Source organism: Lissotriton helveticus, chromosome 12, assembly GCF_964261635.1.
Source record: "Lissotriton helveticus chromosome 12, aLisHel1.1, whole genome shotgun sequence".
NCBI lineage: Eukaryota > Metazoa > Chordata > Amphibia > Caudata > Salamandridae > Lissotriton > Lissotriton helveticus.
The window spans coordinates 65,463,413-65,475,874 of NC_136073.1; the positions used below are offsets into that span (position 1 = coordinate 65,463,413).

General features: G+C 45.6%; 1 protein-coding gene across 1 annotated transcript in view; it reads left to right on the top strand.

The window, feature by feature from the left end:
- PLOD3 (procollagen-lysine,2-oxoglutarate 5-dioxygenase 3) overlaps positions 1 to 12,462 on the top strand; it is a 347,896-nt gene that overhangs the window by 86,394 nt on the left and 249,040 nt on the right. Inside the window, exon 2 of the mRNA XM_078669457.1 lies at positions 8,377 to 8,468. Coding sequence (XP_078525583.1) covers positions 8,377 to 8,468 — 92 coding nt within the window. The remainder of the gene's footprint in view (positions 1 to 8,376; positions 8,469 to 12,462) is intronic.

The following is a 12,462-nucleotide window of genomic DNA, read 5'->3' on the forward strand; positions in this document are numbered from 1 at the left end:
CTTCTTATTATTAGTGGTTGATGTGTGTCTCAGGGGGACATGCAGTAGCTTGACCGCCACCCTCCTGTCCCCCCTCCCCCCCCGACCCCCCCATCCACTCCACTTGTAAGTTATGAGTTCTAACCATGGCATTAGGTTTTGCATCTGCAGACCTTGCAAGAGCAGGTCAAGTTGTCATTGATTCCAGTTCTGCTGAAGTGTTCCTGAAATGGACTGGATAGGCGCCTGTTGGCAATTAAATGGGGGTCTCTGAAAATGGTCTTCAGTTTCAAGGCCACGGAACATTGGTTTTAAGTCTGTAATTTATGATTATTGTGATGATATTTGGACCGCTCAACACCTTGATAATTTATTTATTTTTTAAGTTGGGTATATTTTCTTCCCCATATGTATTTGGGTACCTCCTCTGCTAAGAGGACATGCGAGGGACAGTGAGTGTTTTATCCCTTGTCTTCAGATTAGCATCATGTGATGCGTTTTTCCCATAATGTCCATGACTTTGAAAGCTTAGTCGTGTCTTTGTTGGAGTCAGTAACAGGTAGCGAGGACCGGGCTGTTTGTCTTGTAAGACTAGCATCCCAGCATCGATCTGTGTATTAAACCGGAAGCTGTCAGTGTGCAGCCCACAGCATAGGGAGCGCTGGGCGTGTCCTTTATTTAGGTGGTGAGCGGCTCCATCTCACGTAGTGCTTCTGCAGCGCTTACGGCACTCGAGCTCTGCCCACCTCAAATGTCGGACTTTCTATCAAAGTTTTATCCATAGGATCATCTCATTTGCTGTCATTGCTGAACTAGAAAAGTTGCAATTGTCATTGATTAGAGTGTGTAAACCTAAGATTTGCTCGAGTGTTACCCAATGTTTTTTGAAAATCACAAAAGTATTTACTACTTCAGGCCCAGCATTATATCTTTGACTAGGCGAAGTACCGTCCAGGCCAACCGGCAGTCAGTAGAAGCAGCTTCTGGCACATGGTTTGCTTTCATTGAAGCTCATCAGAGAAGCACGCTGGCCTAGACACAGTGGGGCACACTGTGTAAGCCCAGACCATGTGCTCACAGGCTTAGAGTGCAACGTAATTTATACAAAACTAAGTTGTGAAACTGACTACTCCCCTGTCTTTAGCTGGCGAACTGGTCCTTTCCACAGCATGTACAACATGAGTGATGGGCTGTGCCCCCCTCTTTCGACATTTGTAAGCTGCCAAGATTTTTCATTCCTAAGCAGCTTTCCTGTACATTCATCATGCCTGAGCTTTCAGTATTTAATACTTTTAAATCCACTGGGTCAATGACTTGCTACTTGTGCAAAGTGAATAAAATCTGTTCATCTGAAACCTGGATTTAATAGGTTTCTGTTCTAGGCACTACAAATCAATTTTGTTATTCTTATGCATCCTGTGTTTTTGCTGGGGCGTCGAGGCAATGGTTACATTGCTGTACAACGTATTAATGCCAGAGTACTGGGGCAAGCTGTGATTGCTCTCCATATGAAGATGCTGTTAAGTCTCTGCTCTGTCCACCTGACTGATGCTGCAGTCACAAAATCTCCTGGAGACGCATTCTCTTTTGCTAGCTATCAAGCGTTGCCTAAATGTTTTGTCTGAGGAGTGGACTCCTCCTTGCTTCAAGTAACTTGACCAGCAGCTCGGAGCCCCTTGCTTTTTCCCTAATTGTATTGCTTTTTAAAGCAGGTCGCATTAGTAATAATGTTTCCGACTATGAGAATGAGATTTTGGCATGTGTTTGTGTGGCATATTTACCACAAAGATGAGAGGGGGCAGCCTAAGTGGAATAGTTAAAGTAGGACTAGCACAGGCTCCTTGTCACTGTCGAGATGCTGAACTGGCAGCTTGTGGCAGACAAAAAGACTAGGTTAGGGCAGGGATGAACTGCGTAGCTAAACTGGTGGTTTAACTGCACCATCTCGCGTAGAACACTGACTGTGCTGGCTCTCATGGATGGGGACAGTGCAGGTAACTGGAGGGTTAAGACAGGTTGGAGGATGTGTGGGCAGGGTGAGATGTTGTCCATAAATTGACTTGCGCTGGCCACTGTGAGCCCCAACATGTACCATGAATTCATACTCTGTTATGTTAGTCAGTTAAACTTCCAACCTGCCCTAAAGCAGATGCAAAATAATTGATTTGCGACTCATGCCATGCCGTGTACAAGCATTCGATTCTTGATCGAATACTCACTCGCTCTGTCAAGCCTTCCAGATACTTGGGTAGTATTATTCAGTGACCAGCCAAATCCCACCGTGAACATTTTGTCGGCCAATCCATCGTCAGATGAAGTCCTGTCCTCTTGATACTTTGATTTGGCCTGACTTGTTGAATCTTTACCTCTTGCTCTCCCAAGCCGGTACACTTGTTTGTATGCCTATGAGCAAATATCTGTATCTTTCCTCTTTCGGCTTTTCTGCCTTTACTACAAAGCGATCTGCATTGTAGGACTTCACTTCCCAACCAATATATTCAAATATTACTTACCACACTTCACAGCTGTCAGGAACCAGATTATCATCATTCCTCTGATCTCTGCTCAGGGCATCAATTTCACCACTAATGCTGTTGGGTTTCGGAGTAGTGCGCTACTTGCAGAAAAGTGTTTTGACGCCTCGTCAGGGATAGTAAACACTATATACATACAATTGCAATTCTGCGAGAACGCCTTTATATATATATATATATATATATATATATATATATATATATATATATATATATATAGATATATATATATATATAATCAAAACAAAACCCTTTCAGGCATATATATATATATATACAATTCTGTGAGAACGCCTTTATATATATATATATATATATATATATATATATATATATATATATATATATATATATATATACATATTTATATATATATATATAAAATTAAAGATGTAGCTTTTTAAAAAAAACAACTGTGTGCTGTTCTGGGAATCCTTTGTCAATGCCGAATCCACCACCACCGCTAGTCTGAATTCAATGTCCTCACAAAAATATTCTTGGATTAAGACTGTTTTGAGAAGCAGCAACCAGGACCTTAACAGAACCCCTGGTGCACAATCTGATTCTTACCATCTTCGGAGATGATTTAGCCAGCACACCTGAAGACAACAGTTGCCGTTACAATCAATGGTTGCTCTCAGATTCATGCATATGAGGAGAGCAGTTAGCTGAGGAGTGCTTCTCTACCACAAAGTAAAATGTGATTCATCCCAGTCCATGGATAGCCAATGAGCTGCCTACATTCCAGAGGGCCACAATGAAATCATGAAGCTACAAAGTAAACCCGAAGTGCCACAGCCTACCGCTGTCCACCAAAAATATCCCAACTCCTTTATTAATGTACATGACTAGGCAGAGGTGTTGTTGCTCGGCAGTTTAAAGAAGCATGCTCTCGCCTTATAGAAAAGAGGCCCATGGCTGATGCTCTTGTACCAGTTTCAGAACTACTGCAAATATTCATTTCTCATCCATGTTTCCAGAGCCGTATGCTACACTGAATAATTTCCTTGAACTCCTAAATACTTTAGGTACACTTAAATTTAGTTTCACCCATTATCTGGCAGAGAACTGCTACTGTAAAGGAGACTGTGGTCTGTGGGAATCATCAACAAGGATGAATGTGCACTGTTAATACTGCTGGACCTCTCAATAGCGCACCCACGGCTGCCTACAACGGTTAGTGTATAGATTCAGTGTACAGAGTATATGACGCAGAGTTAGTCAAGCATTATCTACTGCCTTCATTTTTAATGTTTAGACTCCTTTCTGTGATGCCCGAGAGAACCAGGGATCTAATTTCATATCTGTGCATAGGATATACATCTTTGGTTGTCTGTCTGTCCCCTCAGAACATCCACTATAGTATCTTGGAAGCCTATTACGTGAACCAGTCTAGGATGAATGCGTATAAATCCTCTCTGAATATAAGAAAGAAATTGTTGTTTTCAGTGGTGCTGGGCTATGAAATCGCGCCAGCTGTTGCAAATACTCAGTGGTGTGGAATTTAATAAAATATCTACTTGTCCATGGGGCAGGTTGCTTCATAAATCTACTTGTCCTGTAACAAAATTCACTTGTCCCTGTGGTGCCATGTAGTGCAGCAATAAATCATGGCAGCAGTCTCATTATATAGGAGCCCAGATATAGCCTCTCGGATTATGCCAGGGCTCATACCATAGTAGTGTTTGAATACTTGCAACCCCCTTATGTTGTTACGTTTCCGCAGATCTACATACTGGGGCTGAAGGTAGTGGTAAGCAATAGTTAAAAGGGGTTAGAATGCCCTTTTGAGTCTGTGCAAACCTGCAAACTTGCATGTTTTAAGGGGTTTCAACAACTCTTCTGTAATCTTTTCCTATGCTAAGAAATGTTGGAAATTTACTCCTGACAACGGCAGACGTAAACCATCCAGAGTTGGGAAAAAAGTGGTTGGAGGGAAAGCAAACTTGCAAACACTTAGATTTGTGCATGAGCAAATATACACATGCATATTTGTTCATGCTAAAATGCAGGTCACAAATATTTTCTAGGAGTACTATTTCTTGTCCTACTTCTGAAAATTCTTGGAAATTCACGAACGCCATATAGCTGCACTTAATGCAAGGGACATACACCATGGGTGCACTTTTGAGACTTCCTTTAATAAGTGGGCCCCTAATTTGGTCTGGCGTTGACCGTGACCTTTTGTGTTTATTAAAATTCTGTCTCTCTCTCTGTATCGGCTGGCTTCACTGTGAGTGACTACATTTTGCTCTTTATCGAGGAGCATATTGCCACACAACGTAGTTTTGTATAGTGTCAGTACTTACTGTGGCAGTGTGTGCTTTTTGAGACCAAAAAACAATTATTGCTTTTGCCAATGTTTGTTATAATGGTTAGGGACCGGCAGCTCCCACACGGATATGGTTTTACAAAAACCATACAAATAAAGTAGATATACTAACAAAACTAAAAAGCTGACCACCAATTCCAGACCTACTGGCTTTACCAGTGCTTGTTTATTTTTGTTTCCCATAATCTTATTGAAATCGATTACACTGATTTTCCATTATGAATATTTTTGGGAAATATTAGCATGCACCAACACGTTACTAAATGATGCTGCAAAGAAATGGTACCTGAAATTTTACCGTAGTTTAGCTAAATGTTTTTTTTTCCTGATTCCATTTTTTAATGAACATTTTATTTTGAAAGCAAAGAATTATCAATCTTGTTTTTAAGCTTCTGCAAATATCTGCATCAAATCAGAGAGTGTTCTGGGAGAAATATACATAGCCTCATATTGCTAAACTTTGAAAAAGTGTGTACACATTTTTATACTGGAATCGCTGCTAGTAGTGCAGTCGTAGTTTACAACATTTACTTAAAGCGCTCACCCTAATAATAAAGGCTTTCAATTAATGAACCATAAATACAAGTTTGAACAGCATTAACATATAGGCAAAAATATTACTGCCATAACGTGGTACAGCAAGCTGGCAGCCAAAGGGTTTGTGCTGCAAGGGGTTCGGCCTACATGTCCCAAGGACAAAATACACATGAAAACTTGTTGCCCTTGACCCCAAACAATATATCCACATCCCTGCATACTGTTATTTGATTAAATTAATTACCTTTTCACTCTGCTTTAAATTGGTGTTTTGTGGCTTTAATTGAGGATCTAGCATTTGAATCTATTTAACATCGGGTTTGGCATGAATTGTGTTTTTCACTTGGGCTATGATAGTTTCCTTTTTGAAGCACGCACACTTCTCAGGCAGACAACCTTTTGCAGGTATTGGAACACCGTTCTTAGTTTAATTCAAGGCTGTTGGACTTGACTGTTCCCACAGGAGGTGATGCATCTACATGAGCATTGGGTTTTCGTATACCTCCTGTGGTCCGGCAGTCAGCATTTTATTGACTCAGTGACTTCCAGGTACCATCCAAAGCTGTCCCGTGTGACCACTCTGCTATGAGAGTTCCCACTGTTCATTCGGCCCCCTCTACTGACCTTAAAAGGGTAAGCTCATCTTCGGAGCTTTTGATTCTTGGAGCTACACTTTGGGGGGGCACGCCTGAAGAATCAATGCAAGGAAACCCTTTGTGGCACTTGCCTTTTCAAAAGCACCTGTTGTGTGCACAATCCTCTGGGATCTGACCCGGATACCTTGGAAGCGCTGCCTTTTAATGTGCCAGAATGAGGGAGGGACTGCTGGGAAGCTTGGTGTGTTGTTTGATCGCCTTACAGGTAGTGTTGCCGAAAGGCCTTTATCTTCGAGCAGGCATTGTCTGTCCCTCTGACTGGCTTCCACTACCCTCAGTGTTAGCTCTATAGTCACTTTAGGATGATAGAGTGAGTGCCTGCCTATATCTGGTTGAACCCTCTTAGATGTGTCCATCTGTTGTTGCATCAGTCACTGTATGAGGTCATGCTGTGTTGGATGTGGTGCTGGAACAAGTTTCAGAGTGTGGGCACTGCCATCAATTTTACATCACTGAAAGCATAAAGATTGTGAAAAATCCAAGCATCACACAAAAATACAAGTGTAGCAAATGAGGCACTTCAGTTCAGCACGAGTGTGGTAGGGTCAGTAGCTGGTGGTATACTTTGAAGCAGACTTTCACAAACATATTACTAAAGCATGGTGTGGTAATGCACGGTCATTTGCAGACACATTTTCCATTGAAATTGTCACTAAATTTACACAGTATAGCGGATAAGATTATACAGTGCGCAAATAATAATGTATGGAAATTGCATTTCAGTGAATATTTATCATTTGCTCAATGCCAAGTAAGGTATTTTCCTTTTGATCTTATTAACATCTTTTTTTACATCACAGTTCAGAGAAAGTGCTTCATTTCAGCTTTCGTAACTGCTGATATATTTTGAAATATTTGCACATTTCATTTACAGGCATTTAACTTTTGTTGTGCATTAGAAAATATTGACATCCTATATATAGCCTTTCTTTTCGCAGTCTCTCTACCCCAGGAAGACTATCAGTTAAACAGTTCATGTTGCAAAATACTCTCACTCCACAGTCCCAGAAAGAGAAGTAAAAACCAATTCCCAATGGTAAAAGAATAAGCAGTAATTTGCCAAAATATATAATTTGACATTTGAATTTTGTGACGAGATAAAAAAGCTAAATCTGAAGGCATCTTTATTGTTTATTCACCTTCTGAACTCCATCGTGGTTAACTTCTAGCACCCATGGCTGTTGCTATGGGAGGGAACACTTTGAATAGCCCTCAAATTGTAAGTGTGTGTTAGATCTTGACCCCCTCAAGAGGAGTCTAGTGTGATAGTCCAAAAACTGTGTGTAGTATGGTACAGGTTCTTTTCTTGGTGATCACTGCCCTGTGCTGTTACGTGCATTGTCGTAGCTAAGGTGCTAGGGGCCTTGGTGCAAGCAAGGAAATTGTCCTCATTGCCTACTACAACCCTTTGAGTGGCCCTCTCAGACCCCTGACCCGGTGCCACTGCACTCGCAGCACTGATGATAGTGGTGTCCCATGGCAATCTGTGCACGTGCACGAAGGGGTTTAGAAAGGTTTCTCTTGCGAGAGACACATGTATAGTGAGGAGGTCAAGGGTCATTCCTTGGAAGGTTAGGCAGGAGCATGTGTGCTTTGATGGGGCAGAAGCATCTTTGATGGAAGGCCCAGCCTGTGATGGGGATAAAAAAATCTGGCTCTTGGGGGTCACAAACTGTTCTCAAGCAGTGGAATCATTGCCACATTGGGCTGCATGTGTTGAGTGCACAGTCTGACATCTTTGCCCCTGTCCTAGAGAGCTCTCCTTGCTGTGAGGTCTAGTGCCAGGCTGAGCCCCCGCTCCAGAGGTTTCACAGTTTCTTGTCCAGGCCCCTGGCTGTCATGGAAGAGGTTGAGGAGAGAGAAGTCTCCTGCCCTGTCATTTTAGGTTGTCTTTGCCGCGCCTCCAGACGGGCCTCTACTTGGCATCTGAATGCTCTTTGATCATTTGGTTTTTCATTCATTTTCCGTCATTTGAGCTCGTTATTTTTTAACCTGCCTCGCTGGCCTCAGGAAGCTGAGTGCAGAGAGACAGGGGCCCCTCTGTGCGAGCTCCTCTCACACCACCCCTTTGACACTAGTTAATGTAACATTCCTCACACATGCCACGAAATATTCCTCCGCCATGCTGGCATTCCTCGCACTTGCCACGTAACATCCCTCCGTCATGCTGACATTCCTCGCACGTGGCACGTCACACAAGGGTAGCGCTTTCACCGTCGCGCGCTCGCTGGCCTATCACATCCGGTTCACGCTGGCATCCCTCGTGCGCGCTGCCATAACACCAGGCAGCCTTATTCAGGACGGACACTCTAACCTGCTGTCTCCTTTGTCCCCACAGAGAAGCTGCTTGTCCTCACAGCCGCCACCGAGGAGACCGAGGGCTACCAGCGCTTCCTGCGGACCGCCAAGTTCTTCAACTACACGGTCAAGGTGCGTCCACGCCGGCTGATGCAGCCTCTCGCGAGACTCCTGTTGTGTCTGTACTGTACTGCATTAGAAAGCGGGGGTGGGGCGGGATTCACGGCAGCTGTGCGCATAGTTGCTGTAAAGGGGAATCAAAAATTTGCTAGCATTCGCGACAAGAATTTTCAATTCTATTAAGGACACGGAGGCGAGGATTATGCTTCTCAATCTTTACTGCATAAAACACAGCAGCCAATGAAAATGTATATTTTCAGTAAACATTAACCACAAAACTTCATTACCCATGAACACCCATGAGTATAGGCACGCCCCCACAGTCCATAAGAACCCCTTGCGTGCTCCCATCATCCTCTTTCTTTGAGGCGAAACAAGTCCAACAAAACTTGAACGGTCACAATCCTCCAACGTGGAAGAACATCATCAGGCAGAACATCCTGAACTCCGGAGTCGATCAGTCCGACTTCTTGTCAGATCCTGAAATAAAGGAAATAACACCACCGTAATCCTTGCATAAAAGGGTGGGTAAGCTTAATACATACAGTACATTAAGCCGGGTGGGATAATCCTCGCCTCCGTGTCCTTAATAGAATTGAAAATTCTTGTCGCGAATGCTAGCAAATTTTTGATTCTATTACAGGACCGGAGGCTTCAGATTATGCTAGTTTAACGCAGATTAAATACCACAGAAGTAATATCTCCCACCGGCTTGTAATATAACGTCTTAAACGTTGAATCAGAGGACCAATCTGCACAATGCATAATATCTTGGATACTGGATCCTAAACCATATGACTTGGACGCCATCGCGCCTCTAACTGAATGAGCACCAAAAACATTTGTATCAACACCTGCTTCCTTCATAATGAACCGAAGCCATCTAGCAATAGTGGCAGCCGCCACTGGTTTAAAGGGCTTTTGAATAGCAATCAATAATTGTGAACAGCCCTGCGGCCGCAAGGCCTTTGTACATTCCTCGTAGGTCTTCAAACAATGGACCACACATAGTTTTTCATTGTCAGGAAAAGCATTATAAGATATATGTCTAGACATTGTTTTAGTACGACCTGTAATATGAAAAGAGACCCCTTCCGGGGTAAACACTCTACCTGTAACGTCGAGCGCTCTGACGTCTGAAGATCTTCTGCAAGAGGATAGACAAAGCAACATGGCTAATTTAGCCCACAATTGCTTCCTGGACAGGAGAGAATTAACCGGCCATCTGTCGAGCAAAGAAATCACAACTGAGACATCCCACAAACCCGTATACTTGGGTTTGGGAGGGTTAGCCACCCTGATGCCTTTCAACAACTTACAAACAACCGGATGCATGCCTACTGGTTTACCATCCACCAGGGCATGCCCCGCCAAGATGGCTGAGCGAAAGTTGTTGACCGAACGATACGCTAGGCCACCCGCCACCTTCTCGGATAGAAAGTTCAAAACTTGGGGTAACTCTGCCCCCACGGGATCCAGACGTCGTCCCACGCACCAATCCACCCAGTTCTTCCAGGCAGCGGAGTATCGCTTCCTGGTGGAAGGTGCCCAAGCCTGCTTGATAAAGTCTGCAGTCTTGTCCGAAATTCCTGGCATTTGCCACTGTTCCCTGAAAGCCTCCATGCCATCAGGGATAACCTGCCCTCCAACAGCAACGGGTGCTGTTCCTGACGAGGGCCCTGCAACAACCACTTCAAATCCGGCAGCAGCCGGGGGCGGTCGCAGCTCCACTGCAACAACTTGGGAAACCACGCTTGTGATGTCCACCACGGAGTCACCATGACAATCTCCGCCGCTTGCCGTATCACATGAGTCATTACTCTGGGAATCAACAGGAAGGGGGGAAATGCATATTGGGTCCCCACCGACCAATCCTGGAGAACCGCGTCCGTTGCCGCCGCCATCGGATCCGGTCTCCAGCTGAAGAACCGGGGAAGCTGATATGTCAACCTGGATGCGAACAGGTCCGTCCGAAACGGACCCCAAACTGCCTGCAACCAGAGGAAGACCTGGGGAAGCAGCTTCCAGTCGCTGTAATCCCTCAAGTGTCTGGAATGCCAGTCCGCCACTTGGTTGGCCTGACCCGGTATGTACTCCGCTATGACTGATATCTGGTTCTGCAGACAGTAATGCCAAAACTCTTTGGCCATTTGGACAAGAAGAGACGACCTCGTGCCGCCCAACTTGTTGATATACCTCACTGCGGACACATTGTCCATTCGCAGGAGGATGCAACATGATGTCTGCTTCGGGGATAACGTGCGGACCGCGAACGATCCTGCCAGTAACTCCAAACAGTTTATGTGAAGTTCGAGATCCTGTGACGACCACCTGCCGCCTGTGGAAACATCTCCACAGCGCGCGCCCCAGCCCCATCTGCTGGCGTCCGACTCGATTATCACATCTGGTCGCGACCCGAAGATCGCCCTGCCGTTCCAGGCATCCACGTGGCCTAGCCACCATTGGAGTTCGTGCCGAACCTCGTCCGTAAGCGGAACCGAGTCCGTATACGAGAGACCCTTCTGAAGATGTCTGATCTTCAGCCGTTGGAGGGCTCTGTAGTGTAAAGGACCTGGAAATATCGCCTGGATAGATGACGCCAGGACTCCTACAATCCTGGCCAGGGTCCTGAGCGTGACCGAATGACTGTCCAGCAATTTCGTGATCTCTTTCTTCAGCTCCCTCAATTTCGCCTGCGGAAGACGCAGCTGTGCCGTGAGGGAGTTGATCGTGAACCCCAGAAAATCCATCACCTGAGACGGGACCATCACGGATTTCTTCAGATTGATCACAAATCCTAAGCGGTGCAACAGTGAAGTAGTCATGGTCAGCTGTTGCTGCAAGACCGACCTGTCCTGTGCCATGATCAGGACGTCGTCTAGATAAATGATCAGACGCACTCCCCTCTCTCTGAGAAAGGCGACCACTGGTTTCATGACCTTGGTGAAGCACCAGGGAGCCGAGGAGAGACCGAAAGGGAGGGCCAGGTACTCGTACCAACGGCCGTCCCAAAGAAATTGCAGGAACCTGCGATGTGGCGGAAAAATCGGAATAGAAAGATACGCATCTTTCAAGTCCAACCGCACCATCCAGTCTCCTTCCTGCAACAAGTCTGCTAACATGTGAATACCCTCCATTTTGAAATGGTTGTATAGCAGATACTGATTGAACTCTTTGAGGTTGAGCACTAGTCTGTTGCCACCACCTTTCTTTTGAACGATAAAAACATTGCTGGAGAAGCCGCGAGGACTTCGCTGACACTGAGCTATCGCGCCCTTCCTCAGCAAATCTGCCACCTCTGCGTCTATGAAACTGTGATCTAGTTGGGAAAAACGGAGAGGGGGCGGAGGGGACGCTTGCGCCGGGTGAGAATAGAATTCCAGATGGAACCCCTGAATGGTCTGCAAAACCCAAGCATCCTGAGTCAACATCTGCCAGTGTACAAGACAATGCTGTGTGCGACCCCCCAAAGGAAGAAGAGACACATCCATGACACTCACCGGAACTTTGGTGGGCCTTGAAATTCGCCCTGTTGTTTCCCGACTGGAAACGGCCTCTGTTGAATCCTTTTCTGGAAGGGTAGAAGGTGCCTCCGCGGGTTGAGTCCCACTCGCCCCGGCCTCGTCCAAAATCACCTCTCTGGGAGCCTCTCTGGAAGCCTCGGCCTGACGAGCGACCCCCGCCTCGCCCGGCCCTGTTGAAAACACCCTGCGTGAGTGCTCGCTTGATCCCACTCTGGGCCTTGTCTAATGCGGTGAAGGTACCAACATATTTGGTGACATCCTTAACGAAGCGGTCACCGAAGAGACAACCACCAGCCAGAGGACCCGGCTCCGCCTCCGCCAGCTCTGTCAAATTGCCATCCATGCGTAACAGCAAGGACTTGCGCCTCTCCGAAGAGACTGCGCAGTTCGCGTTGCCCAGAAAGCAAATCGCGCGCTGAGTCCATTCAGCCAAGATGTCAGGGTCTACAGGAGTCGCCCCTTCCTTGGCCGCAAGGGCCATC